This window comes from Gymnoscopelus microlampas (genome assembly GCF_963454915.1).
Source record: "Gymnoscopelus microlampas genome assembly, chromosome: 17".
Lineage (NCBI taxonomy): Eukaryota > Metazoa > Chordata > Actinopteri > Myctophiformes > Myctophidae > Gymnoscopelus > Gymnoscopelus microlampas.
In genome coordinates, this window is record NC_139954.1 from 40,645,567 (window position 1) to 40,672,316 (window position 26,750).

General features: G+C 41.7%; 1 protein-coding gene across 3 annotated transcripts in view; it reads left to right on the forward strand.

Annotated features, from left to right (window-relative positions):
* Positions 1-26,750, forward strand: part of erbb4b (erb-b2 receptor tyrosine kinase 4b) — a 623,270-nt gene that overhangs the window by 479,778 nt on the left and 116,742 nt on the right. For 2 of the 3 annotated variants that reach the window (XR_014602804.1, XM_084085440.1), the window contains exons 19-20: positions 692-790; positions 7,363-7,548. Coding sequence is in view for 2 of the 3 variants with exons in the window: in XM_084085440.1 (XP_083941566.1) it covers positions 692-790; positions 7,363-7,548 (285 nt within the window). In the remaining variant the exon portion in view is untranslated. The remainder of the gene's footprint in view (positions 1-691; positions 791-7,362; positions 7,549-26,750) is intronic. The other variant, XM_084085441.1, reaches the window with a different exon arrangement.

Consider the following 26,750-nt stretch of genomic DNA (forward strand, 5'->3'; position numbering starts at 1 on the left):
TGTAGCCATGATGTGAAGGTGATGTTGCAAGCGTTGTGCTAGTTTCTGCAACTCATTTCATTACAATGAAAACAGGCCTCATTCACCACAGGAAAAAGCATTCATGTACAACTCACATTTAGCTGGGGGATTTTGTGTGTGTGTGTGTATGTGTGTGTGTGTGTGTGTGTGTGTGTGTGTGTGTGTGTGTGTGTGTGTGTGTGTGTGTGTGTGTGTGTGTGTGTGTGTGTGTGTGTGTGTGTGTGTGTGTGTGTGTGTGTGTGTGTGTGTGTGTGTGTGTGTGACTATACTTGTGAGGACGAAATGTCCCCACAAGTGTAGTAGACATTGCGAGGACCATTTTCCTGGTCCTTACAAGAGAAATGGTGAAAAAACATGTTTAGAGATACATTTACAATTAAACAAAGATTCAGGGTGCGGTTAGGCTTAAGATTAGACATTTAGAAGTTAGGTTTAGGGATTAGAAATGGAGTAATGCCTGATTTACACATGGTTGCGCGCTGATCTATAGCCAATGTACAAGCTGAGACGCAATGTCAGCTTGTAGATGTGCTATTTTTTGGGCTTTAGGCTTACGGTTAAAAATGGAGAAAAGAAAAGGACAAAAAAAACATTCATAAAATCACTGTCTTAAAACGTTGCTGTCCTCACACGTGTCTTAATACAAACCTGTGTGTGTGCTTTCCCTCAGGGTATTTGGGTCCCAGAGGGGGAGACGGTGAAGATTCCGGTTGCCATTAAAATCCTGAACGAGGCCACGGGACCCAAAGCTAACGTGGAGTTTATGGATGTGAGTATTGACAGCCCACTGCAAACCCCCATCTATACAGGCTCACAACACCTCGCAACGGAACAAAAGTGTGTCCCTTATCGGCTCAATAAGGGACGCGTCTTTTAACCCATTAAGACCGGGAACGCATCCGTGTGTAATTTTTTGATTTCTCTTGTAGATCTGCATTTTTTTTAAATCGTGAAAATTTGTGCAAATCTTGGAATATATATTTTTTAAAGCAAACATTTTTAAATTGTTTAGTTCCAGGCCCCCCCTAGAAGCAAAGATTTGAGTTACAAATGTTTGCTTTAAAAAAAAAAAAATGTCATGATTTTTCAAAAATAGCAGATCTACAAGCTCAGCTATGAGCTTGTAGATCTGCAATTTTGGAATAGCCAAAGAAATCTTAAAATTACACAAATGATGCTTTCTCTGTCTTCATGGGTTAATTTCCAAATAACGGACGATTCTTGTATTTCAAGGGACGGTTGGGCAACCCTGGTGTTAGATGACACACTTATTCCTCTGTAATTTCCCTTTAATCATGAGATGATGAAGTTCTCGGGAGACCTTTTTGAAACATGCAGACATGGTTTCTCACAGAGACCCACAGAGAACGTTTTTTTCAGTCACGCCAGCCAAGTGGAGACTGGAGAGGCATAAAATAGCGACGTCGGATCCAAATATTCAGAGAATGTGGATCGATTGAGGCCCCGAGGGCACCCACCCACCCACACACAAACACACACACACACACACACACACACACACACACACACACACACTCATTTCCACGGCCTACCAACACGAATGAGCCCCCCCCCCCATTTATAAAACATTCAGCATTCCGCTCAAAAGGAAAAATGAAAGTAAAAAAAAATAATCAAATTATCGTGCTGTGATGATGCAACGGAGATGAAATAAGCTTCCCCTCTACCCCTCCTACAACACAAACTCGTGTTCGCTCACTCCCTCAACACTAGCGACCCAATTGCGCTTGGTGTTTTGAGCGTTGAGTTTCCGACGGGGCGAGGGAGGGTGGAGGGACGAGAGGTTTTGGGTACGTTAGCGTTTCTATTCTTAACCGAGAGCCTCTTTGATGTACGTCTTCTATATCTACACGCATGTTGCTTTTGTTTGTTTCGCGATCTCGTTCCGGTTTTGCGTTCGACGCAAAAATGCCGCCAGAGATAAAGAGAGTAGCAATGAGAGACAGAGGGAGGGAGGACTTGACGACATTTATAAGCAATATAAAACCCGTGGTTCTCAAAATGGGGTCTGTTAGAACAAGATTTCACATTTTTTATTTCGATTTTTATTAACCAGAGAGCAATGGCTTCTTTTATCGCATTGCAACTTTCCAGGAATAGAAAGCCTGCAGTTTCTATTAGCTTGGATTCCCCATTGATGATGTCACTGGTAGACGGGACTCTGAACTGTCCACAGCCCTCCTCTGAGACACAGACCGAGTAGAAAAAAATGGTACCATTTTATCATGAGTATTAGTGAGGACCAATTATATGAAGATAGGTTGAAAATCGGTGAAGTCGTCCTTTAATGCCAATTGACTCCTCCCCACACACATTGCTGTGTGTTGTTACTGCTGTTGTATCCTACTGGCTCATCACCTGCCAGTGAGGAGCCCCCACCGGGAGGATGTAGAGCTTTCGTCCTAAACTACTATTTAAACAGCAATCAAAACGCAGCGGCACGTGCCCGTCACATGGGCTCCCAGGGAGACATGGAGCACCGGGGAATGTTTGGCCAGGCGGCCAAATGCCACCGTTCCCTACCTGGCGTGAGGATTAGCATGGGGATGAATAACCATTAAGGACTGTCAAGTGGCCCGTTTCTGATGTCCGTGCGTGTGCGTGCGTGCGTGCGTGTGTGTATGAGAATATACTATATGCATGGGGTACACACTTATTCCCTTTGAAAGTGGGAGCGAAGATGTTGTAACAGAGCAGTGTGCAGCAACTTGTGGAGCATTACATTGTTTACAGCATTGGTTCTCAAAGTGGGGTCTGGGGACCCCCAGGGGTCCTTGGAGGGGTACCAGGGATAGCAGATATATAAGCTCATAGCACGGCACTCCGTGCTATGAGCTTGTAGATCTGCTATTTTTGAAAAATGGTGAAAGCTTATATACTGTATACAGTATGCATTTGAAAGTGAACATTTGTAACTCAAACCTTTGCTTCTGGGGGTCCCTGGAAGAAAATATTTTGAGAAATACTGTACATATCATTTTGGGGGTCCTTGACATGTAAAAGAGTTGAGAACCACTGGTTTACACAAATGGTACTGTAGACTATTATATCTATTTCATTTAGTTTTGTTCAGGAGCAGTCTCACTGCAGTCGTGTCACTTGTCGTGCGCACACGCACGCACGCACGCACGCACGCACGCACGCACGCACGCACGCACGCACGCACGCACGCACGCACGCACGCACGCACGCACGCACGCACAGGTATAGGATAGACATAAAGCCACAGACACATCCAGACGCTGGGACGACATGCGCCCAAAATATCTGAGGTGGCAACGGAAGGAGAAATGCGAGCTTGCGTTGCTGTGATGTGGCCGCATTATTTTTGGCCCCTTAACTTTACAGTATATATGCCGGTTGTGGGGACGTTGACATGGTAGCATTTCAGAACCTTAGGCCGGTGGTTCTCAAACTTTTTCATGTCAAGGACCCCCCAAATTGATATGTATTTGGCCGCGGACCCCGGCCCCTATCTGAAAAGGTTTTGCGCCAGGGACCCCCCAGAAAGAGAAGATTTGTGTAAAAAAAAAAGAAAAGTCAAAATTATTCAAAATTGTCCAAAAAGTTTTTATATTTTTCAAATATTTTCAAAAATAGCAGATGTACTGTACAAGCTCGCGGCGCGTAAATTAATGGCCCACTTGATCAAATGTTCACACATAGCGTCACATCATCAAAGCATCAAAAGTAGCATCAAAAGTAGCCGCGTTTCGAGCTTGTAGATCTGCTATTTTTGAATTTGAATCCTGAAAAGTTATGGATATATGAGGTTCCCCACCCGACAGAGACGATTATAGTCTGGCCATGCCAGCCTAGTACTCGGCCCCCTACTTTTTTTTCTTCTTCTCCCCTCTACACCAAATCTCATCACCGAAAATAAACAATGTACAAGCTCACGAAGGAGTGTGCTTGGAGATCAGAATTCTTTTTTTGGTTTGCGACGGAGTAAACATTTGGCATAACACCCACTCTACAATTGCATATACATATATATTTTATTGTCCATTAACCCATTTAATCCGGGAACGACAGCTTTAACCATTATTTTATACTTTGGCTATTTTTTAAAAATCTTAAACATTTTGTGCAAATCTTTGCATACATATATTTTTGTAAACAACATTTTTAACTCAAATCTTTGCTTCTGGGTGTGGGGGTGGGGGTGGGGGGGGTCCTGGCCTGGAACAACATATTTTGATGGGGTCGGCGGCCAAATACATATCATTTTGGGGGTCCTTGACATGAAAAAGTTTGAGAACCACTGATATAGCAAACATATGTTTTTCAGAAAACTGTTAGGATTTAGAAGACATTTCTAAAGATTTGCAACAAAATGTCACGATTTAAAAAAAAAATTGCCAAAGAAATCTAAAATGACGTTCCCGGATTGAATGGGTTAAATTGAACTCAAAATGTAAATTTGCCTTTGGCACTCTGGCTTACAGAATACAGAATACAGTAAAAAAAACAATCAATAATACATGCAATACATTCCCATAACAGCAACAGTGATCGTGGCCCCCGTAGGGGTTGTCGGGGTCAGAGGGTTATTTTATATCTTATTTGAAATATCCACAGTTAGATGCATATGGCACAAATTAATAAAAATGTATATAACGCTTCTGAGGGAGAGAAAAAGCATCCCTATCTTTGAATTGATTGGTTTCATTTGGAAAAAAAGGGCGAAAGTTCAAGTGATGAAAAAAGTGAAATGCATGGTTTCCACGTGCTAGATATAGCATATAAATATCGTCTCTGTCGGTATTGAAACCTCATACGTCCAAAACTGTTACTCATTCAAATTCAGAAATAGGATATTCATCTTTTAATTCATTAACGAGATACACCAAACGTTAGAACATGGAGATACTGTAAGAGGTTTCTGCCTTGACAGTGACGATGTACTTCAGGCCGGGGTGATTCGACAGGGGTCAGAAAAATAGCAAAAATGGCCAATCTACGCATTCGTTTGAGTTATTTTCATAAGCACGCAATACAGTTAAGTTATGTTTTTTTTTTTTGTAAAGCCTCAATTCTATTTTTATTTTAACCCATTGAGACCCGAAGCCGATTCTACATGTATCCTAAATCTCAACAGTTTTCTGAAAAACGTATTTTTCTATATCAGTGGTGCTCAATCTTTTTCATCTTAAGGACCCCCAAAATCATATGTATTTGGCCGCGGACCCCCATCAAAATATTTTGTTCCATGGACCACCAGAAGCAAAGATTTGAGTTAAAAATGTTCGCTTTAAAAAAATATGTATTCAAATATTTGGACACATTTTCACGATTTTTGAATAGCCCACAGTGTAAAATAATGCTTATTAACTCAAATCTAAAAATGACACAATTCCAGGTATTAATGGGTTAAGTTAAAGCTGCCCTATGTAACTGTCCTCTTCTACCCCGGATTTGAACCCGGTTTCCTGCGCAAGTGCTTAAATGTTTTACCATTGAGCTCTAATAGAGCTCAGGGGATGAATTGAATCTTGAAAAATTGGTGTCAGATCCTGTGTCTAGGTGAGACATGACCTTTAATCGCGATCTAAATGTCTCAATAGAAGAGCAGGGAGACAAAATACAGCCACCCCAATTGTATGTTGTATCAACATACTCTACCATACAGATTGGACACATTTACATTTTATTCATTTAAAAAGTGACATAGTACCGCTTTAACTGAAACATTTTCATTTGTATTTTCCCAATTCTTGTTTTAGTTAACTATAATAACACCACAGATCAATATGCCATGGGCCGTGTCAGCTCTAGTAGTGATGATTTCTATACGTTTACTTTTACTCCACTACGTCTCGGTGTCAAATATTGTACTTTTTACTCCACTACAATTATTAGAAAACATTAGTTACTAGTTACTTTGTAGATTTTGATTATTATTACAAAAAACGTTGGCTATTTGAAAATAGCCGATCCACAAGCTCACAACGCGTCGACGCGTTGTGAGCTTGTAGATCTGCTATTTTCAAAAGATTTGTATACGTTTTATTCATTTGAAACCTGTGAAATGGGACATTCTGCATAATGGGTACTTTTTAACTTTAAGTATATTTTAAAATTTTAAAAATAAAAAAGATCTGAGTACTTTTACCACCACTGCTTTGATCCTTGATGTCACTGAGAGGTGAAAACCTCAAGCTGCTCTGCAGGCAGCATGGGGGAGAGTTTATTTTTATTTTTTATATATATATTTTGGGTCCAACGTCAGCAGCCAGTGAGTGATTGATTTTCTTTTTTCTCTCTGGGTGATACTCTTTGTTCTTCAGAATAATCCACAGTCTAGTCCATTTTGGAATGAGTTTTGTTTTTTTCCTTGATGAGCTAGCTAGAAGAAAGTCAGAACAAATTTGCATCTCGGCTAGTAGTTTTTTTTTCTTTCTGGTTATCTAGAGACATTCGCTCTTGTTCAGATGTCTAGACTAAACTGTTCAAGTTCGACAAAGATATGACAGGTATCTAAACTTTGATACGTTAATAAGAATTGGTTTGGAGCATTCAACGAGCCCTCTTTTTAGTACAGGTTTAACCCTTTAAAACCGGGAAAGCATCTGTGTTATTTTCGATTTTAGCTACATAGCAACATATGTTTTTCAGAAAACTCTCAGGGTTTAGAACAGTGGTTAAAAAAAAATTACCAGATATACAAGCTCCTAGCGCGTCGCTTTGTGCAGTGCTGTGAGCTTGTAAATCTGCTATTTTTGAACATTTTTGAATGTTTTTTCATCATTCTGATTTCAGATGATGGTGTTGTGTTCAAATACGTATCATTTTGGGGGGGGGGGAAGCATAGAAGCACATTACAAGATGTGTTGACAGAAAAAACTCAAGTCAAGTATTGCTTCGTGTGGTGTGTGGGTGATGCCTGATTTAGGCCGTCACACCTGGCCTGAGTCCATATTAATTGGGCTCTGAACTGGGTGCATCTGGGGCTCTGAATTCGTGTGCATCGATCTAATCGATGCACACAAATAAATCAGTCGTCCCCACATAACACTCACCGCTGGGAGCCTCTGTTGCTCTGGCTTGTACCATCTTGCTACTATACTGTACAATAGGCTAAATGTGTTTTGAACCATCAACCTGTGTCCCTATGTCGGAGGAGGTGGCTGGTAGCCACCGAGGTGGCTGGTAGCATCAACCTTGCCACACTGCATTATTTATTTCATACATAGTTCACACCCCAGAATAAAACTAAATAAAAACATTAAAACACTTTTAATATGTTTCACGGCACGGTTTCACTTCAGTTCTTGTATAGTGGCGAAGAGCCCATGAGTGTGCTCTTGTGTCCTCCAGGAGGCCCTGATCATGGCCAGCATGGAACACCCTCACCTGGTGCGTCTGCTGGGCGTGTGCCTGAGCCCCACCATCCAGCTGGTCACGCAGCTCATGCCCCACGGCTGCCTGCTCGACTACGTCCACGAGCACAAGGACAACATCGGCTCTCAGCTGCTGCTCAACTGGTGTGTCCAGATCGCCAAGGTAAGGATTTAGCTGCTTTTCCTTCTTCTTTGTGGATATCGTGGATATGGGAGCAGGACAGTGATTCTCAACCTGTGGGGCTTCGCCCAGGACCCAGGATATCGGCGTCCTTGTCTTAATCAAGCATTTCATGTTGTTTGACACTTTGGGTGGTTGACTTATTGGTTAATTGTCTGGGCAGCTCAGTTGATAGAGCACTGGCCTTTGGACCACAAGGTTCTGGATTCGATCTTGGGCACCGCCAGCTCAGCGTATGAGTTGCACAGATGGGGTAACTTAAGATGTGCGGTAAGTACTGTGAGCTAAAGATAGGTGGTGCGATCCACCTCAGCATCTCCCAGGGGTCTAGTGACAATTGAGTGATTGGTCTTTTATTTATGTCATTGTCAACTCGTTTGTTTGGTTTATTAGCTTGCTGTTCATTTGGCTATGTACTAGATGGTTGGCTGGTTGTTGGGACTGTGTGGTTGGAGAGTAATTGTTTCAGTAGGGGTGATACGGAAACATAAGTAAGTAGTAAGCCTTGCCGAGACATGAATGCACCATTTACCATTTTCCATGTACACCCCCTGTATGACACCAGTATGTCGCAGGAATTGATCCCCAATCCAACCCTTGATGCTGAGTGCCAAGCAGGGAGGTATTGGGTTTAATTTTTAGAGTCTTTGGTATGCCTCGGCCGGGGATCAAACCTCGACCTTCCAGTATAAGGGCTGACACTCTAACCGCAAGGCCACTGAGCTGGTGGCAAATTATAGTATGCATTTCGACTATTCCTAAAACACTATAGCAGAGTGTTTCCAGTGAGCCAACATGCACAATATCAGCACCCTGACTCCGTTTGACCAGAATGGAACAGAGCCTTCATTAGTATCATTGGTAACACCTGGCTGCTGTGCGTAGAGCCAATTTCCGCTTTCACAGCCGCAGCTGAACTCACGTTATACAAGCGAGAAAGCGAGATTGTCGATGACATGGCAGGAACAGTGAAATAACAACTTAACACCTTCTGTAGGGGTGGATTATCTTCTGGAACCTGTGTGAACAGTGCGGGTCGAACAATGTTAGAGGTTTCAGTTCCCTGCTGGGTGGGTGCTGAGTTTGGCTGGACTAGGCTTGTCTGACATTGCCGGCACATTAGCAGCATTGGGCACAACTCAGTTGTCACTGTAGGGTTGGGAGGGATCTTTTAGGATTTCAACGATTCTGGTTCCTTAAAGGAATAGTTCACCCAAAAGAAATCTTTGCATATGTTTTACTTGAGGAGTGTACAAATGGAACCAAATGGACCTTACGGGTCCATTTGGTTCCATTGGTACACTCTCAGAGTTATACCACCGGTATTGTAATTGTAGCGAATGTAGCTGACGTGAATTCCACACACTGTACCAGCTCTGACAGTGTGAGAAAACCGGTTCCAGAAATGGTTACTCCAGTTTCCGCATCCCAACCAGAGTTGTCAGTGGCCACTTGAGTGAGGAGTTCAGTAATGTATTGTAAAGTACATATAAAAAAAAAATCCATACTCCATATACTACCATTATTTTTAATTTGTCACAAGCGGAAGTTGACACGAAGCGAGGGAAATTGTCTTTTCACTGAGACATGTTCTTAAATCATGCTCCATTGAGCACATGCCAAGGTCATGCTGTAGCAGAGGGCCTGTTGAAGTGCTCTATGCAGTGACTTTGATGAAAAGCTTTTCAAAGCCTTAAGGCTTACCGGTAGTGGAGTTCAAGCATATCGTCACTGTCGGGATGAAAACCTCTTATGTCACAAAACCGTTCCTTTAATTATTATTATTTTTTAAACGTTTCAAAATATTGTGAAAATAGCCGATCTACGTGCTCAAAAGTATATTATTTTCACTACTATTTCTTGAAACTATTGTACGACAAAGTGCAAGGCCATTAAAGGTAGGGTAAGTGATTTACTTTGGTTAAAGTAAGTGTTAAATAGCTCTATATTCATTGCTATAGAGTGTTTGCTCAGTAAAAGGAGTCTCCCATGTCTCTCCAGTTATTTGCTAAAGAGGAAATGCATTTTCAGTGCTCTCTCCTGATTGGCTTAAATGTTGTCACCTACCTGAAAGTGTACTATAGGCCTATTCTGTTTACTAAAGAGCTGAAGAGACCCCTGTGACCGAACAAACGCTCTGTAGCAATGATTACCATCAGAATATAGTACTTTAACCTTTTTAACAAAAAAAAACAAAAAACTGAAAATATCACTTACCCTTCCTTTAAGTGAACATTTGAAATAGTTGAAATACAGAGATACGATATTTCTGCCCGACGTTAGACGATATCCAAGTTGGAAGCCCCCGCTCCTCCCGTAACCGCTGTGTGTGGATTCAGTGATGAAATATAGATAAGTCACGTGTTGCTGAGCTCCTTTGATATGGATGGGACCACCACCCGCTGTGACTCTACCATCCATCCACTCCTGTATCATTGCTGTCAGGCAGAAACCTCTTATCTCCAGTGGTGTTAAGTAACTAGTACATTTACTCAAGTACTGTCCTTGAGTACACTTTTGAGGAATTTTAAATTTACCGGAGTATTTCCAATTTTCAATACTTTTACTTCTACTCCACTGCATCTCAGAGGCAAATATTGCACTTTTACTCCACTAGAATTATTTGACAGCTAGTTACTTTGCAGATTTAGATTATTATCACAAAACATACATTAAACATTTCAGCCCTATGTATATTTCGGCCATTTGAAAATAGCAGATCTACAAGCTCACAATGCAGCTCGTAGATCTGCTATTTTCAAAAGATTTTTACACATTTTGAACTTGTGAAATGGGACATTTTGCACGATGAGTACTTTTACTTTTGGTACTATATATATCTACAAGCTTGTAGATCTGCTACTTTTATTTGAATTCTGTAAAAGTAACAGTTTTGCACATATGAGGTTTCCACCGGACAGAGACGATAGGCTTTTCTATTTCTTTCATTCTTCTTCTGTCTCTCACATCCCCTACCTCCAGTTATCTCCTGCAAGGTTCTCTCTCTCTCTCTCTCTCTCTCTCTCTCTCTCTCTCTCTCTCTCTCTCCTTCTCTGATGCTCGCCTTCTGTCTTTATCTCAAACACACGTTCATATTACTTATATTACTTGTGAGGACATTTTATGAATGCTGTTTAAAGACTAAAGTCTAAAAACGAAAAATTGCTGATTTACAAGCTCACAACACGTCGCAGATCGTATATATATATTTCATAAATCAGGCATAACTCTAACTATAAACCCTAAACTTAAAGGGCCCTATTAAGCACGTTTTAATTACCGCCAGGTCTTATTACTTAACTTAAGACCTGGAGGCGTGGCCAATGCTGTTTGGCTGTTTTGAGTGGCCAAACAGCATTGGCCACGCCTCCAGGTCTTAAAAAAGTCATAAGGCCTGGTAGCCTACTTAAGACATGCAAAATAGCGCCCCAAGTGTCTAATCCCAACCTGAACATTTTCCTAATTGTAAATCTAACTTTTTAACCATAACCATAACCATCAATTGATCTTGTGAGGACCAGGAGAATGGTCCTCACACTTTTTCTATTTCTCTTTTTTTTCTATATTTGTGGGGATATTATAATGGTTCTCACAAGTATACAAATACAAGTGTACACACACACACGCACGCACGCACGCACGCACGCACGCACGCACGCACGCACGCACGCGCACACACACACACACACACACACACACACACACACGTGCGCGCACGCACATACACACACACACACACACACCCATACAGCAGCATCAGCGCTATCTGTGGCGCTCTCCCAAACGTATGCAAACAATTTGCTATCAATCAGTCGGAGGGTTCATTCTTTAAGCAGCCGCTCCGCCAGATTGTCACCCGGCTTTGCCTATGTGGACACGCCATCCATCTTTCTGTGTGTGTGTGTGTGTGTGTGTGTGTGTGTGTGTGTGTGTGTGTGTACTCGCTACCATTTAGAATTACCTCAAATCCCCTCTGCTCACTACCCATGTTGCTGTGTGAGTAGCCACTATAGTTGAGCTTTTACAGGGAAGCCGGCTTACTTCTGAGCTAATAGGGGCCAAGAGAATTACCAGAGGAAGAGTGTGTGCAGTGGTGTAAAGTAACTAAGTACATTTACTCAAGTGCTGTACTTAAACAAAAATAGGTATTTTTTTACTTTACTGGAGTATTTCTACTTTTTTATATTGTATTTTTACTCCACTACAAGTATTTGAAAACTTTATTAGTTACTAGTTACTTTGTAGATTTTGATTATTATTACAAAACATACATTAACCACTTATATACATTTTGGACATTTGAAAATCTGATCTACAAGCTCACAATGCGTCCCGATGTGACACATTGTGATCTTGTAGATCGGCTAAAAGATTTGTATACATTTTACACGTTTGAAAGCTTGTGAAGGAGACATTCTGCATACAGATTACTTTTACTGGACTTTTCCTTGTAACAGAGTGTGTGCGTGTGCGTGTGTGAGAGAGAGAGAGAGCTATGTGTACATGGCAGAAATCGTATGCCAAAAACAGTCATAACTCTTAAGTGATTGTCATGATCATGACATTTTACTTGACGATTAGTTGTCACACAATTGCGATCAACGATTTCATTGTTAATTGTACATTTCAGTGTCTTTTTTTCCATTTAGACTTAGACGATAAAATCAGCATTATTTCAAAATGTTTCAGAATGTATGTGTAACATTTTTCAACAGATAAATGTACACGGATGAAGGGAAACCATTCAGACGATTATGCAAAAAATAATTTGCCATTATCCCAAATAATTGCAATTAGGCAATTACTTAAGTGTGACAAGTCTAGAGTGTACGCGTTGCGCGACAGCCTCTGTTGTGATAGGCAGTCAGGAGCTCTGAGAAAGAGAATAATAGAGTGAGTAAATAATTCAACGCCTGGCCAGACAGACATGGGTTCACACACTTCACATGGTTTGGTGAAAACTCTCAGCGGAGAAAGAAGTTCTTCTACATTCGAAAGAAAACCCTGTGAACGAATCAATCGACACGCTCTCTGTACGTAATGTAATGTAACGCCTGTAATGTTTAATTTTAACCTAGCCATGAGTTCTATTACCTGACAGCTATGGCTGCTCCCTCTCCTTAATGAATGTCTTATTGAATGTCGGCATGTAATCAGTAGGCTACCCTCAACATGACTGCATTAGAGCTGCACTGTTGTGTACTGTCTGCACTTGAGCAATCTATGTACTCACAATCGTAGTTTCAGTTTCACTGGTGTTTTGCTTCTTGGAGACACTTAATAGGCCTAAAGGGTTAAAGGTTCTATGGGTTTTATGACCTCAATTAGACCCCAAAAAACTGAACTTTGAACATTCAGTGAATTTTCTGTGGTCTGGGGTTTTCTGAATAATTAGGCTGAAAAGTAATCTGTGGTTGGCCCCTGGACTTTGATGTCACAGTCCATTAATCCCGCCCCCTCTCCTCTCAGAGGCGATGATTGACATTCAAAATCCCTCAACAGCGACACCCGCAGGCAAAGATTTATTTTTTCATTGCAGTTGAAAAGGCTTTAGAAATCAGAGAGACAAAAAACCTGCCATGGATCACTGGAATGGATTTTTCAGTTAAAACTTTTAATACACGTTTGAAGGACCATAATAAATACTTTTAATGTGTTGTAAAACTGAATGTCATGAAACCTTTAAGACAAAGGCAAAAGAAGCACATTATAAAACGACATCTGAATACAATTACAAAATAGTTCAAATGAAACGGAAAAATAAAATGATGGTATACAAGAAACAAATCACAAACCTTAATTAAAGACGACGGCAAACTATCAAAAGACTTGCTGCTTTGATTTAAAAGAACTGAGAGTTAGGCAGACCTGCAGTTTTCTGGCAGTTTGTTCCAGACAATGTGGTTTGATAAAAACTGAACACTTGTTTCTCCACGTTTAGTTTGGGACATGAAGCAGACCTGTCCCAGGTGACCTGAGAGGTCTGGATGATTCATGATGTATAGAACAAGATCCGAAATGTATTTCGGCCCAAAAGACATTCAGTGCTTTATAAACCAACAGTAGTGTTTTTTAAAATCAATTCTTTGTCAGACAGGGGAGCAGCTATAGTGTGAAGATCTAAGATCTGGAGTGATAATATGTTCCTCATTGCAGCGTGTTGTAAGTGTGTACAGTAGATAGCCTATTTTCATTTTTTTTGGTATTTTAAGATTAAAGGCTATTTGAGGTGGTCAAACTAGCAACATTTGTTTTTACTTCTTTTGTCTTTATTAGCAAAAAAACAGAAACAAGAACAAATACAACTAGGTTAAAGTGTGGCTATTGAGCCTCAATGCAATTTCTTCAACTGGATAGCTGTATGGCTACCAAAACAGTGTACATATGCTAATAATTGATTACGGAACACAGCGCTAGTGTGTGGGTGCGCCTTTCACACTGTTTCACAAACTGCAGATATTTAGGACTTGGCCTAACAACATTTTTGTGATATTTTGTTTTAATTTTGCTTTAATTCATGAGGACTGAAGCAACAGCGTTCTGAATCTACTGCAGCTGTCAGATGAGACCTGCACCGTTACAGCAGTCGACTCTACTGAAGATGAATGCATGGACAGATTTTTTCTCCGAATCCCGCTGAGACTATAAGTCCTTTAATCAAGCCAGGGCCCTTTTTTTTCCTCCCAGAGTTAATATCTTATACAAATATTTCTGCTGCCATTTTTGGCTGCGTCGGTGGGCGGCTGCAGCTTCAGAATATTATATTAATATATAAGGCAGAATATTAAACCATCAGTTAAAGTTATAATTTTAACGGATGGTGGCCACTACAGTAACAGGGACACATTCGTCCCATCATAACCGCATAACGCGCTTATTTATAACAACGCGTCCGAACATACGGTGAGTCTCTTCCACGCGCTGCGGAGCTGAGATATGTGCGCTGGCACGGCCGTTTGTCAACGGCAACGCAAATTACTACTCTGGAAAAAAGAGGGGGGGTGTAAAAAATAGGATGAGTATTCACCGCTGTCGCGCTGCATACGCATAAATAAATTCCCGCCCGCTGTGAACAACTGTCAACAACACGGAGCGATGTATAATTCATAAATGGTAGATATGGTCCATGCATTATTTACCGCGCACTATCTTATTACATGTATGAACTGTGTATTGTTTTAGCAAGTTGCGGTAATTGGCCACTGTGAGCGAAAACACAGGTATGAACCCCTCGGGGGGCCCTCGGTTAATAAGGTGCATGGCTGTCACACGCACGCACGCACGCACGCACGCACGCGCGCACACACACACACACACACACACACACACACACACACACACACACACACACACACACACACACACACACGCAGTTTGTATACTATACTTGTGAGAACATAAAACATACATTAACCACTTGAACCCTAGCATCCCTTTTCCGAGGAGAACTTTAACCGAAAATAGCAGATCTACAAGCTCACAACACCTCGCACTGCGAGGCGTTGTGAGCTTGTATAGATGAGCTTGCAGATGAGCTTGAAAATCTGAAACACAATTTTATACAATATAGAGGCTTCTATATTATATTGTATTGCTTCCTCTCTCTCTCAGCTAGGGGGTCCTTGGCCTGAAAAACGTTGAAGACCCCTGCTCTAGGGTCTATAAGTCTATAATCCTAGCGCTAATCCTAACCTGAATATGTTTCTAATTGTAAACCTAACCCAATTTCCTTTTATTTTTTTTACCACAAAACAGCAATTTCTCTGGTGAGGACCAGGAAAATTGTCCTCACCATGTCTGTTTCTCAAATTCTACTATACTTGTTGTGGGGACATTCTGGTTCTAAAAGTATAGTAATTACAAGTACACAGTCTACACACACAAACACGCACACAAAAGCGCGCACACACACGCACGCACAACCACAAACCCCCACGATGAAAACAACCCCAAATGTAAACAAGGTCAACGACTCATTGCTGTGCTTATCTGCTGCTTCATTCATCAGTGGAGCTGGAGTGCATTAATACTAATAAGCTCTTCCATTAGCCATCTGATCTCCTCCCCCACATTATAATACATTTCACTCATTTTCTTTTTCTTTTTTTTATCACAAGTGAATGTTTATACTCTAACTGATGCCCGGTCGGTCGGTCTGAGTCAGTCTCTCAAGGCTCCGGCGGGGTGGCAAGGTTCATCTCACCCGGAGGCCTCGCCACACCCCTTGCCCCCTGCCCGCCCCCCAACCAACCCCTCTCTCTCTCTCTTGGCTGTCACGGCCGCCCCGCCAGGTCGCCCACCATACATTATTAATGGGCGAGGATCCGCCGTGAGGCCCATGCTAATGAGAAGATTCATCAGGCGCGGGCAAAACGCACGCGCCCCGACGCACGGCCAGCTAGCTAGCTACATCCTTCTGCTCTCTGCTCTGTGTTCCAGTTATAAGGGGGCTGGCCGGGGAGATATGACTTCAAATCAATGTCACGGTTGTTTCAAAAGTTTTTACGATTAGGATTAATTTTTATTTTTTAACCACTTAAACCCCAGCATCCTTATTGTGGGGAAAGCTTTCGTTGAAAATAGGGGCGTTGTGAGCTTGTCGATCAGCTATTATCAGCGAAAGCTTTCCCCACAATAACGGAAAACTAAAAGACACTGGTGTTGAGCCCTGAGGGACTCCGGTTACCCATATGGTGGTTAAAAGACAGACATATCTTGAAAATACAGAACAGTACAAGTTCACAACGCGATTAATGAACGATTATTTAAAATAAAAGCTCACAAGCTCATATATTTTCAATATTTTACGCATTCCTGGAATTAGGGTTGTCCGATATTGGCTTTTTTACCGATAACCGATATACCGATATTGTCCAACTCTTAATTAACGATACCGATATCAACCGATACCGATATATGCGGGGATTATTGTGATTAGGGTAAGCTCAAATTTCATATCACACACACCATATACAGTAAAAACTCCTGTAACTTATATATAAAGCAAAAAAAAAAAAAAAAAAAAAAACGATACCGATATTTTCCCGATATCAATTTTTATGCTAATATCGGCCGATAATATCGGGAGGCCGATAAAATCGGACATCCCTACCTGGAATGTAGAGGTACAGTCTCAAATCCAAGATGTAAAAAGGGTGAAAAAAACGGTTAAAACTACGAGGTGCGTCGTCTAAAGCGAACTCGAGCCACCACAGCCGGCACCGCCGAGCGAGCCGTGCCGAGCATTGTGTAGTCCAACTCAGCACCGTTCGAGATATAGGGACAGAATCGTAAATCATCCCCCACCCCCACCGGTCAGCATGCAACGACGTGGGTAACCCTGACACGCCAACCTTTTGACGTGTGGTCAAGTCTGTCTGAAAGCCGTCACCCGTTTGCCGTGTTGAGAGTGCGAATGTGTCGTCCTTTAATCCATTAAGACCGGGAACGCATCTGTGTCATTTTTAGATTTCTTTGGCTCTTCAAAAATAGCAGATATATATCTGCTTTTTGTTATATATAATATATGTTTTTTTTGTTTTTTTTGTAACTTATTTTTTATTGTTTTCCAGAAAATTCAACAGTCAAAATAAACAAATATGAGATTGACACATAAACAGAGAAATAAAATGAAATGAAAATAAATAAAGTAAAAACAAACAAAAAGGCATACAAAAATTGTGTTGAGGTGGGCATTATAACACAAAGATTAACATATTTATGGATTACAGTATTTTCTTTTTTAACAACAATCAGTCAATGAATTACATTTCTCATCAAACAGTAAGAAGTCCATTTCTTCCAGCTCTTCGTATATTGATCCGTTCTCAGCCTAAGAGAGAAGGTCAAATTCTCCATAGAGTCTATCTCACTGACAACCGTTTTAAAGCGAACATTTGTAACTCAAATCTTTGCTTCTGTGGATTCTACAATGTCTTCTAAATCCTATTTTTTGGTCGTATGTTGCTATAATATCAGTGGTTCTCAAACTTTTTCATGTCAAGGACTCCCAAAATGATATGTATTTGGCCGCGGCCCCCATCTCAAAATATTTCGTTCCAGAGACCCCCCAGAAGCAAAGATTTGAGTTACAAATGTTTGCTTTAAAAAATATATATACATTCAAAGATTTGCAAATATTTTCAAGATTTTTCAAAAAATAGCAGATCTACAAGCTCATAGCGCGGCACTCGGTGCCGCGCTATGAGCTTGTATATCTGCTATTTTTTTAATAGCCAAAGTATAAAATAATGGTTTAAGTGTTTACACAGATGCGTTCCCGGATTGGGTGGGTTATCACAGGACTATACTGTGTGTGTATGCGGCAGGAGATTTTACCGAGGCAGTTTGTGCCAAATAATAATTCTTCAACTTCCACTTTGTTGTCACATATCACAGGTTTACAGGTTGTAAAAGAGTGGGTGAAACTTCTTTTCTGTACAACACAAGCTCCAGACGTTTTGCAGTTACAAAATATAGTCATAAATAAGTTATGGAGAAAGAAACAATGGAACAGGGGGGGGAAAAAAGAGTCTGATAACAAGACAACAATATCAAATATGAATATGGTACGTTGCTCATAAAATAAATACAAAAAAATGAGGCAGAATATCACAGTCACTTGCAAGTGCAAGTACGAGACAATCTGCTACCAGCAGATATAGAATATTTTAATAGTTTCTTCTTGTGCAAGTGCAGTGCGAGATATCAACATATATCGTCTCTGTCGGCTAGAAACCTCATATGTCCAAAACTGTTACTTTTCTGGATTCAAGTTCAAAAGCATCAAAAGTAGCAGATCTACAAGCTCAAAACGCGTCGCTTCGCGTCGCGTTTTGAGCTTGTAGATCTGCTACTTTTGATGCTTTCGCGTGACGCTGTAGTGTGATCAAGTAGGGCGTTAATTTGCGAAAAAAAACATGAGTACTTTCACTTTTGGTACTTAAAGTATATTTTGATGTCTTCGTACTTTTACTCAAGTCAATTCTAAATACCAGACTTTTACTTGTAACAGAGTATTTCTACATTGCAGTATTGATACTTTTACTTAAGTAAAACATTGGAGTGCTTTTACCACCACTGTTCATTTGCCTGTGAAATAGTAATGCCATTTAGAGGGTTTCCCCGCGGCCGTCCCCATGAGCTGTTTGTTGAGTTGTTTCATTCTAGATACACTTTGTTTACCAGCGAGACTCCTCTGACTCGATATCCTCTTAGAACAATGACATTTAAACAAGTGACGGGTCGCACTCAGAGTGACAACAAGAGTGAGTTAGTTTCTTTTATTTCTTCTCCGTGTCTTTACAAGAAAGGACAAATGTTTCGGCTATCCAGCTGTCGTCACTGTGATAGAATTCTCTCTCCTTTTAAAGAGGAGGTGACAGCATTCTAAGCCACAGTGTTTTCACAGAGCACACACAACATCACACTTTAAACAAACCTTCACTGCACCCCTATCTCTCTCACCCATTCTCTCTCTATCTTTCTCTCCCTATCTCTCTCTCTCTCTCTCTCTCTCTCTCTCTCTCTCTCTCTCTCTCTCTCTCTCTCTCTCTCTCTCTCTCTCTCTCTCCCCGATATCGCTACCTCTTTCTCTCTCTGTTTCTTTCTGTTCTTTCTCTCTCTGTTCACATAATAGTCTATAGGCACACATATGTAGTCGTATTCAGTGCAGTTAATTTCAATTATCTTCAGCTCCATTCAGTGTCGGAGCCAATGTGATGATAATTTTACATGTGTAATTCAAGGAAAACAGAAAACATTTAGTTGTAGTGGGTCTCTCTCTGTGTTTCATTGCTCAGCTTATCAACATGTTTGTTGTGTGCTCTTTTATGAAAGCATTAATATACTGTATGATCCAGTGTTCGCAGCCACAACTCAAGTGCAGCACACAATGCTTTCATCTCTGCCGCCTGTGTATCTCTGCCTCTGTGTGTGTGATGATGTGTATTTGGCTGCGGGACCCATCTGAAAAAAGGTTTTGCCAGGGACCCTCAGAAAAAAATAATAATCTCAAAATGATTAAAAAATGTCCAAAAATATTTCAATATTTTTAATACAAAAAAAAAACTGATGTAGATCTGTCCTTTTTGAATAGCCATCATAGAAATGGATGATGCTTTATTTAGTCATTTAGCTGGGAACCCCCTGGAACCCCCCAAGGACTCATGCCATACGCCACTTTGAGGCTGGCTCCTTTCTGAAGTCATTGTACATTTGTTCTTTTGTCATCATGCTGGTTGATCAGTAAATCAGCACTGTCTGTGTGGGTGTGACAGGAAGGGGGAGAAGCGAGGTTTTTCATCTCTGTGTGAAACAATAGGAATTAGAACGAAGGCCAGCCTCTGATGCTGCCATCTATCTTTTGTCAATAGCTGGAGGTATTACAATGTATTGAATTATGTTGTGTTTATGACCCTGTGGGAAGCCATTGAAGTAGCTTGCATATAAGCTGAGACCTTTCAGTGTGCTGTGAGCTAGACCCGGCCTATTTCCCATTGCATTTCTCTCCTGGATTGAATTGTACGTTTTGTCTTCTTATACTCGAGTAAAATCGCTCATACTTTGAAATCTGAATTATTGTCTTGCCTCATTGTCTGTCTATGGTTTTGAGCACCCACCGCAGACTCTTGCATTGACGGTTTGAGAGTATACCTGCGATGTCGCATGCTGATGGGGGAAGTGATGATTTACGATTGTGTCCAGTGGCGTGCACAGACATTTTGAGGGGCAGGTGCTCAAGTAAATTATACTTTTTTTTGTTTACTTGGTCTGCTCTTTTTTTCCCTCTACACCTATACCTCTTTGCCAAAAATAGCCGATCTACAAGCACACAACGCCTCGCAGCGCGAGGCGTTGTGGGCTTGTAGATCGGCTATTTTTGGCTAAAGTTCTCCTCAGAAAAGGGATGCTAGGTTTCGAGTGGTTATGGTAAAAAGAAAACTCATATCACATAAAGATTTGGCGGACCCCCTGTAGTAACTCTGAGGACCCCCTAGGGGTCCCGGACCCCCTGTTGAAGACTTCTGCTGTAAACTGAAATAAACAAAAACGTTTTTTTTCCCCCTTTTTTTCAAAAGGGCACTTCTGGTCAAGAGGGCAAAGGGCAGGTGCTCTAGCACCACCTAGAGTCTATCTGTGCACGTCCCTGATTGTGTCCCTATTATCGGTACGCACCTCGAAACTTGCACTGAATCGGCTGAAGTGGACATCGAAACGTTTGGCGTGGCGACTCGCTCGCTTGGGTTTGTAGAGCGCCACTTCCGCCGTTTTCAGGATGGGCGGTAGCAGATCCGCGAGCTCGAAACGCGGCGCGAAGCGACATGTTTTGAGCTTGCAGATTCGCTGCTTTTGAATTTGAATCCTGAAAAGTAACAGTTTTGGACATAATGGTTTCCATCCGACAGAGACGATGTGTTGATCAGTCTGTCTGTGTCCTTTTTTATGTTTATTACATGGACATTCCTGATGTCATAGACTGCCCGTCCGACAACGGCTACAGCGGGTATTGCATAACCAGAGGGCCATCTATTCCCAACGGACATCTTAACTATATAACTATAACAATATATACTGTATAGCATGTGTGCATGTGTGTGATAGCTGAGATGGATGTGGTGGTGCCGGTGCAGGTGATGTGGTGGAGGATGATGACTTCAGGCAAAGCCACACAATGGATGAGACTGGGGGCTCACATAGACAGGCTTAGACTAATGACTGACACACACACACGCACACACACGCACGCACGCACGCACGCACACACACACACACACACACACACACACACACACACACACACACACACACACACACACACACACACACACACACACACACACACACACACACACACACACTCAACCAGATGCTGCCACAGATATGTACACAGACACATGGGCACTGGCACGTAGGTTTGCAGGGAGTCATGCACATGCATGTGAATGCACACATTATAGCGTGATGTATATACATCCACACTTAACGCGTGTGCACACGCACGCATGTGCGCACGCACACACACACACACACATACACACACATTTTAACCATTTATGTATGTCCACATAAGGGGGAATACATACAGGGACACAAATATTATAGGTGCAGTAGGGTTACATTCACAAAATCTTGGCGCATGTTTTCATGATACAATATAAGTAACAGCGTCTCCGCCATAGCAACTGCCAATTATAGCAGAGATAGCACAATACTTTGGCAGCCTTTTTTCCTCCTTTTTGGGCATCCTAAGTTGTTGAAGCCCTCTAACAACTGTGGGTATGTCCCAGGCTGCCGAATATAAAAACAAATAGTCCGCACCTATAACGCAGCTCTGAGATGGTATGTAGGAGTGGTTGGTATTTAATGGCCGTGGTCATAAAGGCCTCATCTTGGCTAAGGTCAAAGGTGCATGCTATCTCTAACACAGACATCTGGTGTATTAGCTGTCAAAGATGTAAATATGTCTGGGTTATCACAGAGATGGAACATGGATGAAATGACACGGGAATGTTTGTACATTCTCACTGTAGATGCATGATATTTTGATATGTCCTTGGCTATGAGTTGAGTTCCACTCTTCTATCGTGACGTGCTATGTACGTCCCTTTGTATGCATAGCAGCCATTCAAGATGTGCGACTTAGTGTTTCAGTGATTTGTTCTGTGGTGTGGTGCAAGCAATGAGGAACCTGAGTGCTGGGGAACCAGATGGAGAGGTTGAGTCTGGTGGGAAGGACTTGTAGTCTGGCTTTAACACTAACACACACACACACACACACACACACACACACACACACACACACACACACACACACACACACACACACTGTCTCTCTGTCTGCCTGCCCACTGTGTCTAAATGTATCTACCAGTCCTATCTCAAGGCTAGAATTAGCAGGAGAACAAAGAAGCTCATTACTCTCCAGTACACACACACACACACACACACACACACGGACACGCACACGCACGCACGCGCGTATACACCTGTGTGCCTGTGCGTTTCTGCGTGCGCCATGTTATATGAACTCTACAGATTTTACTATGCAGGTTAACTCCTGCCAGATGATCACATAAGGACAATCTGGCACGTGTAGACACACACACACACACACACACACACACACACACACACACACACACACACACACACACACACACACACACCCCCAGGCAGCTCTGATTGCAGTGGGGAACGTTCAAAAAGCCTAAACATCAAGTAAATTTCCACAGGGAAATAAAAACGTGAAAGCTGTGAATTTTCACAAGCAAACAAAAAAACACAGCGAAAACTCTGAGGGGTTTAGGTCTCACAAATCTACAATCTGCTCGGTAATGAGTGGGCGCCAGCAGAAGCGATGTGGGGGTGGGGTTTAAGGAAGGGGGGGGTGTGCATACTCGCAGCAGGGAACGAGAGAGAAAGAGAGAAATACCTGTCTCGGATATAAAAATATCCAGGTCTTTTGGGCTCTGTGAGCTCTTTGAGTTTCAGTAAAGGCAGATGACTAGCAGTGGTGGAAAGTGACTAAGTACAGTTGTATGGGCGTATCGGGTTTGTTTTATGATTATGTGTGAGTCATAGCGATGTGGCCGCGGTCCGCCCACCGGCCCTCCATAAGACAATTTTAATGTAGGATTTGTTGTACAACGTGTATAGGGTTGTTATGTTTATCTTTTCTTTCTTTTTTAAATTGACTGATGGCATACATTAAAATCCCACCTAGTTGTGAGTTGTCCCTTCCCAACCTTTTCAGGCCGCGACCCCCCAAAATAATCATATTTGAACTGGGGACCACCCACCCTGACAAGCACTTGGAATTGGAGGCATTACATTTAGTTTGACTCGGTTCCACAGATACATATTTTGAAAATAGCTGATCTAGTACTAGCAGTGGTGGAAGTGCGCTCACAACGCCTCGCAACACGAGGCGTTGTGAGCTTGTAGATCAGCTATTTTCCAAATGCTTACCTCTTTCCTATATTACTTGACAAGTTTGTCAGTTTTTATAATAGGCCTAGGCATAATAGTTTGTCGATTACTTTTGATGAATTTATTTTAGTATTAAAAAAGATTTTAAATGTCTTTAAATTGTCACTTCATTGTCATCTGGGGACCCCCAACATCATTTGGTGACCCCCCCTGGGTTGAGAACCACTGCCTTACAAGACATCATGTAGTGAGACAGACAGACAGAGAGACATTAGTTGTGAGTTGTCCCTTACAAGACATCATGTAGTGAGACAGACAGACATTTGTCCATGCAGCTGCTGTGCCCTTAATGAAGTCTCTGGGACAATTAGCTGTCTCGTTCTCTCATCTCCTTCTCTCATTTACAAAGTTTTAACATTAAGTTACAGCAAATTGTGTCTAAAGATTAAATATACTCTATATGTAATGACTGCCTCGGCTAATTCCTCATTTACAGATTTTCAGTTACAAATCTAAAGACTTACTTTATCAGCTGTTTAAAATTCAGACAAGTGTATGAGGTGAACTTAAGGTTAAGAAAGAAAAGAGTTTTGTAAATGAATATCAACTTATTAACCGTTTTCTTAAGTGAAACGGTAGGAATTCATTATGATATGAGAAGAAATGTCCTCTCAAGAGAATTGTATATATCCATCCCCAGATGTTTGTGATGTAGAGGACTGGTTTAAGAACTGAAAGACAGTGTGGTAGCACGTTCTATAAAAACCTTCATTACGCATTATTATATTTTCTATAAACCTTGACCTTTCTGGTTTCTTATATGAACAGTCTTAAGGCTTTATAAATGTAGTTATTTTTTATAATGTCAGGTAGGCTATCACATTTTGTTCATACTCTCTCTACCTTGCATGAAAGATAAAGAAAGGCAAATCATGGTGCATTCTGTAACGATAATGGAGAGTGTGGTTATATGGCATGAGCTGCTCATTGCTTTAAGTAAAGTAAGGAAGCATTTATCTCTATAATGTATACTGTATGTATATTACTATTTTCTTATTCATAAAATGAGTTATGTACCAAATACATGCATTTAAAGTGATGAATGCACCCTTGTGTTTCTTAAAGCAGACAATGACCTATAGAGAGAGAAAGAGAGAGAGAGAGAGAGAAGGGGAGGGGGACACATATGCACAGCAACAATGATGAAAAAATGTATATTTGGCTGCGGACCCCCCCATCTCAAAAATATGTTGTGCCAGCCACCTCCAGAAGAATAGGTTTGTATTTGTATTTTTTGTTTTTTATTAAAATGGTTGAGAATCACTGCTATAGCCGTACAAATTGTATCTTATGGGGGTCCCTGGCATATCTTTCAAATGGGGGTCCGCGGGCTAATATGTGTCAATTTGGGGGTCCTTGACGTGAAAAAGTTTGAGAACCTCTGGCCCAGTTCACGTGGGAGAAACAGCAGCTGACATTAACACTTTTAACACACTCTCCTCCACTACCCAAACGAGACACACGGAAATCACCTGCTATCACTGCCCGCCCACAAATACAGAGCAATATAGAAAGCAATCAGAGACGAGAGCTCCCAATGTGCTGTTAAGCCTTTTTTACAGTGCCTGCCTCTCCATATACCACTCCATGCAATTAGCTGTAAATTCTTAACGGGCTTGGACTGATGGAGTGGCTGTTACCAGCGCGGGTCAAGTCGGCCATATTTACAGGCCCGCGCCATCTGTTATTTTCCGTGGCGGAGAGGACCCAGGCAGAAGGGCCGCGCGAGGCCTTGCATATAATGAGCCGCCGCTCGCTCGCTCTCGCTCTCTTTCCCTCTCTGTATTCCCGTTTGCTTCCTCATTCACATATCGTCTCTTCTTCTTCTTCTCCTTTTTTCGGCTGTTCCCTTCAGGGGGTCGCCACAGCGAATCATCTGCCTCCATCTCATCCTCTCCTCTGCCTCTTCTCCTTTCCAGTGGTGTAAAGTAACTAAGTACATTTACTCAAGCACTGTACTTAAGTACAATTTTTAGGTATTTTTTTACTTAGCTGGAGTATTTCCTCTTGTACTTTTACTGCTATTCCACTACATCTCAGAGGCATTGTGAGCTTGTAGATCTGCTATTTTCCAAAGATTTTTATAGGCTACATTTAATACATTTGAAAACTTGTGAAATGGGATATTATGCACAATGAGTACTTTCTACTTTTCGTACTTTAAGTACATTTTGATACCAATACGATTGTACTTATACTTAAGTAAAGCAACGCAAGCCCACCCATCTGACCACTTAAAACGGTGGCCGAGCGGCTGCTGTGTTAAGTAGTCAGATGGGTGGGCAGCGAACGCTTTCGAGATTCTCAAGTGGGCCCAGATGCAGAAAAGGATCCGGGAACCACCGATATATAGGAGAACAGAACATTCCCTGAGAATAAGCTGAGCCAGATTGTTCAGCAGAGGTCGGACTTCCACACACTGACCATGATGCCAGCGGTTAACCCATTCAATCCCTTTTTTAATCGTGAAACATTTTGCAAATCTTTGATATATATATATATTTTTTTAAATCTAAAGTGACACAGATGCATTCCCGGATTGAATGGGTTAATATTCACCAAAATACAACTTTTAATTTGTATTATTTATCACTAGCGAAGGTCATTTCTCTGGTCCTATAGTCAGCTGCTAGACACCAGAGGGGTCAACAAACACCGGATAAACAACAAAAGTCGAAAAACAGACACGTTGTCCCTTCAGCTAATACAATACAATTCAGCTTATCTGCACCAGGACTATGCGAGCATACAAATGTGTTTCTTTAGTCCCAATTTCAAGAATTTTCATAGCCTATGAATGTTAATTGTTGTTATTTTCACTTTGCCCGTCCTTAACCCTCGATCTGCACCCCCCGGGGCCAAGTGGACCTTGCCGAGCAGACCGAGAAAAACACTCACACAGCTAAAAAAGAAAAATTACTCGGAGCCCAACATCGGCTATTATAATCTCCAAGGGGCCCCTTTGGAACATGGAGTATAGTCACCACTTCAGGTTGTTTGAGGTCTCCTCTCATCCCCGTGCCCCCCGAAGAAATTAAAATGATGGAAAAACAATCTGTCCAAATGTTTTTGTGCTCCTCGTCGTCTGGGTGCGTTGGCAGGTTATTGTGAGGCTGTTATCACAGCGCAGGCAGGATCCTCCCCTCACAACAATGGCCTTTGTTGGGGCTGGTAGATGGGATGCGGGCACGTAC